Source organism: Spinacia oleracea, chromosome 1 (genome assembly GCF_020520425.1).
Source record: "Spinacia oleracea cultivar Varoflay chromosome 1, BTI_SOV_V1, whole genome shotgun sequence".
Taxonomy (NCBI): Eukaryota; Viridiplantae; Streptophyta; class Magnoliopsida; order Caryophyllales; family Amaranthaceae; genus Spinacia; species Spinacia oleracea.
In genome coordinates this window covers 43,430,591-43,437,583 of record NC_079487.1, presented here as the reverse complement: position 1 = coordinate 43,437,583, position 6,993 = coordinate 43,430,591, and the positions used below count along the sequence as shown (strand labels likewise).

The window sequence follows — 6,993 nt, the reverse complement described above, 5'->3', positions numbered from 1 at the left end:
ACATCCAACTTGTGACAGATCATCTTCGGATCTATCCCTGGCATGTCAGCCGCCGACCATGCGAAGATGTCTTTGTGATCCCTCAGCAACTGGATGAACTCTATTCGAAGTCCCGAACTTAGGCCTTTGCCTATTCGGACGCCTTTGTCCGACTCGTCCTCTAGGGGAACGTCTTCCATCTCTTGGTCTGGTTCGGGGGAAAGGGTTTCTGGTCGAGCGTCAACTTCTGCGGGCTTTACCAGGCTGCTCGACCCCGCCTTTCTCCTCTTGGCATCCTTTTCTCCACCTGGGGGGGGAACCCTTCTCATCTTCGTCCTCAGGACTATCTCCTAGCTTCGGCTTTCGGATGGCCGTGTGACAAGTTGACCTTGCCACCTCTTGGTCTCCCTTTATCCGCTCGGCGAAGCCGGCATCCGAGACATACATCATCATCTGATGGTATGTGGATGGAACTGCTTGTATTTTGTGGATCATGGTTCGTCCCATGATGACGTTATACACTGAGTCGCAATCCATCACCAAGAATTCCTCTCGGACGTTTCTCGCTGCCAGGCCTTGACCGATTGTGACAGGTAAGGTGATTTTTCCTCGGGGAATAGCTGCGAATCCGTTGAATCCGATCAACGGGTAGCTGACCTTGGTCAGTGACTCTTCACCCTCTTCGAGGATGAGCTGCTCAAAGCAGTTCCTGAAGATGATATTGACGGCGCTTCCCCCATCGACTAGTACTCTGTGGACATTGTGGTTGTTGAGATCCATTTCGATCACCAACGGGTCGTCATGTTTGTACTGGGTCCCGAGGCAGTCATCAGCAGTGAACGTCATGTTCGGGGGGGTAGGTTGATTCTCCCCAACATTGCTGAAGTTTACTCGGTGGGAGAGAGCTCTTAAATGTTTCTTGCTGGCGTGGCCGGACCTTTGTCCTCCGAACACCACTAGAATTGGTTTCTTCTTTTGCCCCTCGGTCTCATGGACTCTTCTCTGGGCTTGGTCTTGCTGCTTTCCGGATGTTGCTTTCTCTTTTTCTTCCCTCTCCGTTCTACGGTCGAGCAAGTATTTCTTTAGGTAGCCTCGGCGGATGAGGTCCTCGATGTTGTCCTTCAGCGAGTTGCATTCTTCAGTGGTATGGCCGAAGTCATCGTGGAACTCGCACCACTTGTTCTTGTTCCTACGGAGAGGGTTGGATCTGAGCTTGTCCGGTAATTTCCACTTTTCATCATCTTTGTGGAGGATGAAAATTTCTCTTCGGGGTATGGCGAGTGGAGTGTAGTTGGTGTATTTGGGTTGAAATTCACCCTTTTTCCCATCTTTCTTTGGGCTTGCATCTCTCGCACCCAACTTCTCTTTCCCCTTTCTCGAGTTGCCCTCGGGCTTACTCTGGTTGGTTTTGTTATCTTTCGGATCCGAGGATCCTCTTAGCCTTGCTGCGGCTTTGTTGAACTCTTCTGTTCTGATGAACGCGTCTGCCATTTGGAGCACGTCCGCTATCTTGGAGGGGTTTTTCATTGCCAGTTTGTCTCGGAACTTTCCCTCCCGTAGCGCATGCTTCAAAGAGAAGATTGCCACGTCTGGCTGTAGGTTCGGAAAGTTGGTGGATTCCTTCATGAATCTGGCCATGAAGTCTCGCAGGCTTTCATCCCTTTCTTGCTGTATAGAAGTTAGCTCGGCTGTGGTTCGTGATGGGCGATTGTTGCTCACGAACTGCACACAAAACCTCTTCTTCAGCTTCTTCCAACTTCTAATCGACCCCTTTGGCAGCGATCTGAACCATTCTCCTGCGACTCCTGTCAGCGTGGTTGGAAAGTATTTGCACCAACAAGCCTCGGAGTAGGGACTCAAAAACATCTGTTGTTCATAGGAGATGACATGATCCCTCGGATCCGTAGTCCCGCTGTATGTCAGGTGTGCTGGCAGCCTCACTTTGGGGATTGTCTCCATGACAATGTCGTCCGAGAATGGGGACGATGCTGGAGTCATGATCCTCTTCCCTAGCCTCGCCCTGATACTGTCGCTCTTCGGGTTCCCTCTAAGAGATTGCTCGGGGGCGTGTAGGGGGCTAGGAGTTCGGTCACTTCTCCTTCTCCTTCTTGACTGGCCACTGCCCTCGGGTTGTCTGCTGGATCCACAGGGGCAACCCAGCCTGTCATGAAGCGAAGGTCGCAGTCTGCTATGGACTGAGCTTCGGATCCGAGTGCGATCACTCGCTCCGCTTTGGAGAGCTTGCGGTGTTGGAGACGGTGTTGCGAACCACTCTGGCTGCTGCGCAGCTCTCTGCTACGTGTCCCACGTGCTCTCTCTCCACCTTGTCATTAGGTGTGTTCCTGACATTGTGGAGAGATCTTGCTCGGGTCTCACATTGTCCTCGTCAGTCGAGGGCATGTTCAGCAATACCTGTCGCCTGGCTCTCCTCGCCTCTCGCCGTGCTGCTGCCTGGGCTTGTTCTTTCTCATTGAAGAGGAAGTTCTGCGTGATGGTCATGGCCGCGGCGAACTCTTCTCGAGAGGGGAGTGGTCTGCTAGTTGTGGCGGTGGCCCTTGTTGGCTGCGACCTCGCCACTGAGTGCAGCTGTTCGCCTCCGTCGGATTCCGAATCCGTTTGGACAAGGACATCTCCCACCTGGTTGTCATTGTTGGGCATTTCCATTTTTTACGTGGAAAGTGCAGTGCTTTTTTCGGAGCTTTCAAGTGTTCGTCCCACAGACGGCGCCAAATTATTCCGGTGTTGAAGTGGATAAAGCAATGGGCTTCAAATGAAGGCCATTTTGTATGTGTTGAAGATCTTGCTAGCTCGAATGTATTGTGTCCAAATCAACCTGCACAATAAACAAGTCACTAGCCTCGGGGGTGTTTCCGAGGAAAGCCCCTCCGATGCCTAAGTAAGAACAATGCTCGGATTCTAGAGAGAGAAGTTCCCTAGAAGAGTAGTCTTAAGGCGTGAAAATGGACGTACCTTGGTAAGTGAGCCATGACGGCTTATTTATAGTGTTTGTACAATAAATCCCCTTAGGTTATTTATTGCAAGTGGGCCTTGGGCCTTAATTGGCGGCTGAATAGCCTTTTGGACTGTAGTGGGTTTGATGTTGTTGATGTGAGCCCTTGGGCTTTGGACTTAATGGCCCAATTGATATTCATTTGGGAGCCCAAACAACTACGTTCTACGTATTAGTCATTTGCTTATTCAATTCAAATGAGTAAAAGTTTATTGTGAATGAACACCAAACCAAATATAGCGTTAATTTGTCTAAGTATATACTAGTAAATTATCTGTAAAAAGGTATTTTGAGAAACATTAGACTTCATAAATGATACGATAATTGTTTGAAAGGTTTGAGGTGTTGATGTGCTAATGATAAACATTTTAATCAGATGTGCAATAAATTATTGAATAACGACTATCTCTTTCTCTTCATTTGCACAAGTAGAAATTATGTACTTAGATAATCTCTTTTCATTTTGTTTTTTTTATATATATATATATATATATTTTTAATTTGTTGCAATAAAAGAAAAAAGTTATTTAAAAGTAGCAAGTATACCGGTCACAACTGTCTATAAATAGGGTCCAAAAATCGTTAGTAACCACCAACTCCATCAGTCTCATTTCTCTCCGACCTTCACTTTTCTATCTATTTTCTTTCTCCACTTTAGATTATAGATAACACATTTTTTGTTGAAGATTAACAACAATGGGTATCAAAGTTCTGTATACCATTTTCATTTTTGTTATTTTCCTCCACTTTTCTCCTGCAGAAAATCATGTAAGTTCCGAAATTCACAATGAATAGTTTGGATTCGTTTCCTTGATTAGTCTCATATTAAAAGCGATGGAAACACGTACAGTTAGTTACCCATTACGATTTCCAAGTTAGTGTTATATAATGGAGGAAAATGTTTGATGTTTATTATCCTAGTGAAATTTCCTTGTATGCACGGATGGATCCGTATAACCGTCATCAATAATGCTCTAACTTTTCCAGTTTCCTTTAAAACAAAAAGTAGCAGCTCTGGTTTTTCTGTTAATTTGTCAACAAAGTTTTGAGTTTTGACCATTTTAATGAGTGATTTTGTTAATGAATGCAGCCAACCCATCAGCATAAGGGCCATACCCAGCCTCCAAGTCCAAGCCCACTATCCTCATACACCTTGCCTTCGGTAAGATCGATGAGCTGCTTTTGCTACGGTTTTCTGGGCAATTTATAAATTAATAATGTAAATTTATAAATTTTAAAGCTCTAAACCACTAACTTGGAAACTTTGATAAATTTCAGTATGGTTTTACCCAAGGAAGTCTCCAGCCTCAAGGTACTACTATACTAATTACTAAGCTCAACTATATATATGTTCGATCTTATATTTCTGATTTCACTTACTGGAATACTAGCTGTTTAGATATTTAAAATTGGAACTTAATTATTTCCAATTATAACTAATTAATTGTTAATTGGAACAGAATGTGGAACAAGATGTGCTTATAGATGTTCAAACACACAGTATAGGAAGCCATGCTTGTTTTTCTGTAACAAGTGTTGTGCCAAGTGCTTGTGTGTGCCTACTGGTACTTACGGCAACAAACAAGCTTGCCCTTGCTACAACAACTGGAAGACCAAGAGGGGTGGTCCCAAATGTCCCTAAACTTATACGGAGTACAACTACTACTCTTTTAACGCAAGCTCACCCTATAACTCTAAGTCTATTATTCTTTCAGTAATTCAGAGTTGAGCTTCGTATGTTCCCAATTTCAGGAATAGCTTTCCTAACAAATATTGTTGCTTTCCTAAAGTCTCAAACTCGAGAAATTGGTTAAGCCGGAACAATTCTCTTATCATTTGATCCAAACACTTGTACGTTAATCCTCGTCTACTTACCTATACTTCTATACTTTTTTATTTTCACTATTTTGACATTTCCTCCATGTCATGCATGTTTCTTAATATAAAATGTCCCTATCAATAATGTAATATGATGTATTGTTATGTTTATAAGGATGTAATTTGGGAATTAAGATTATATTATGTGGAATAAAAGTTTTGTAACTTTGTCGTGGCTAATGCGAAATATTTGAAGACGAGAAATAATTTCACTATCCAAGATCGAGCATTGCTCTCGCCCAGTAGCCCCTTGTACGTAATAATTAGTTATCACCGTACTACTTGAAAAAATTGGTTGTTTAGAGTGAAAAGCCTGTATCTATTGGTAAGACTGTACAAGAGCACAAGAGAACAGGAGCATATCACAAGCGAACGTTATTTAAAGCTACTAATTTTAACGTTTGACAAAAGTTACCCAATCACTACATCTACCGCTAATCGCTACTTAAATCGTTACCTTGTAAAATTTTGTAGCGTTTGAGGTAGCGGGTAGCGTTTTGACCTAGTCAAGACGTTACTTGTAAAATTTGTAAGTGTTTGGTAAAGTAGCGATTTAGGTAGCGGTTAGCGGTTGAGGTAGCGGTTGGGTAGCTTTTGTCAAACGTTAAAATTAGTAGCGTTTAAGGTAACGGGTAGTGTTTGACAAATTTATAATAAAATTTTAAATAATATTCTTGTATTTAATTTTATTTTATAATATCAACCGCTACTTTTACCGAACACTCATATTAGTTACCCGCTACTTTGACAGCTAACGTTACCCGCTACATTCACCGCTACTCGCTACTTTAACCGCTACCCGCTACCGCTAATTTTGCCGAACAGGGCCTAAATACTCACAAATATTTTACAAGTTGCGTATTTAATAAGTCAAAACGCTACCCGCTATTCCAAAAACTACCGCCAACATGCCAAAATTAAAATGTTCAGCAAAGTGGACCCAAAGTACTTTTATGTTTGTGATAAACTTGGTGGTATATGGGAAATTTGAAAACCATTAACGACATGGTTGGTATGCGGTAGTAAATAATGTTATATAAAAAATTATATACAACGGCCTAAAATATATGAGACGGTCTAATATATAAGACCAACTTATTACTAAATAGTTGTATTTAATTTTTAATCAAACAATTATGCATTAAGATCAAATATTTATGTCATATTTTCAATCAAATAGTTATATTTTATAATCAAAAGTTATAGTTTCTGTTTCGGGGTTGAAACGATGGTATGAGCACCCTTGGTATCTTGAGATTTTGCCACGTACGGTGCCTGCAAAATGAACTCCGGGTCAAGGGGGGTCCTCGAGGCGGATCCTCCGACGCTCAAGTCAGTACAATTGATGTATAAATTGAGAGTATTTAGGGGAGAGAGAGTAGGGTGACTTCTTTAGGGTTAGAGAATGACCTCTTTTACCTTGCCCCTTGAGGGGTATATATAGTGCCTTGTTGGGATTTTGAGGCTTTCTAAGTGATATTGGGCTTGAGTGGGTTTTATTGGCTTTTGGGTTAAAATGGTAAGCCCATTTTAACACCCCAACAAATTCCCCCTGTGAGGGGGTCGAAAATTTCCCCGTCTGGATGTGGTAAGCATATTAAGTAAATAGGGACTACTGTGGGCGTTAGCCTCTTTTTACTAGTCTTTTAAGAATCGCCATTCAGTTTTAAAAAACTTACAAAACTCGGTTATCGTGACATGCCTAGAGTGCAAACATGTGTGATTCACGACGGCAATAGATTCCCTTGTGATCCCTGGTGTGGAGATCCCTCAACGTACATCCAGGGGAGCAGCGATTGAGAGTTTGGGAGACGTTTACTAATACGGGGAGTGCCCAGCATTAGCCCACGCGGCGCGGTCCTTACTAGTTCAATTGTGACGATGATGGGACATGCGTTATGCTACGTTACTACTTCGGATTGATTTTAGTGCACATATATTACTAAACAGATGTCAAAAGCCGATTTAGGATAATAAACCGGTTTGTCCAAGTATTATCTGATTTAGGCGTGAACAGTATAACATATTAAAGTTAGCAAATTTATATGGCGGGGAAAGCAATAAAAATATAATTCACGTTACAATAAAGCGTAGGTTTTACTGCGGTTCTCAGGAACACCTACCAC

The 6,993-nt window shown here is 42.6% G+C and overlaps 1 protein-coding gene across 1 annotated transcript; it reads left to right on the top strand.

Annotated features, from left to right (window-relative positions):
* Nucleotides 1-3,568: 3,568 nt before the first annotated feature.
* LOC110778285 (protein GAST1) lies at nt 3,569-5,047 on the top strand. Its single transcript, XM_021982855.2, has 4 exons — nt 3,569-3,757; nt 4,080-4,151; nt 4,268-4,301; nt 4,450-5,047. The coding sequence occupies exons 1-4, from the start codon at nt 3,686-3,688 to the stop codon at nt 4,629-4,631; spliced, it is 360 nt and encodes a 119-aa protein (XP_021838547.1). The 5' UTR covers nt 3,569-3,685; the 3' UTR covers nt 4,632-5,047.
* The last annotated feature ends 1,946 nt before the right edge of the window (nt 5,048-6,993 follow it).

What these genes read in the sequence shown, in the direction of transcription:
- LOC110778285 (XM_021982855.2), top strand. Translation starts at nt 3,686, where the DNA reads ATGGGTATCAAAGTTCTGTATACCATTTTCATTTTTGTTATTTTCCTC. An exon ending in TTTCTCCTGCAGAAAATCAT is followed by an intron (nt 3,758 to 4,079) that starts GTAAGTTCCGAA and finishes TAATGAATGCAG; the next exon opens with CCAACCCATCAGCATAAGGG. An exon ending in AGGAAGTCTCCAGCCTCAAG is followed by an intron (nt 4,302 to 4,449) that starts GTACTACTATAC and finishes TAATTGGAACAG; the next exon opens with AATGTGGAACAAGATGTGCT.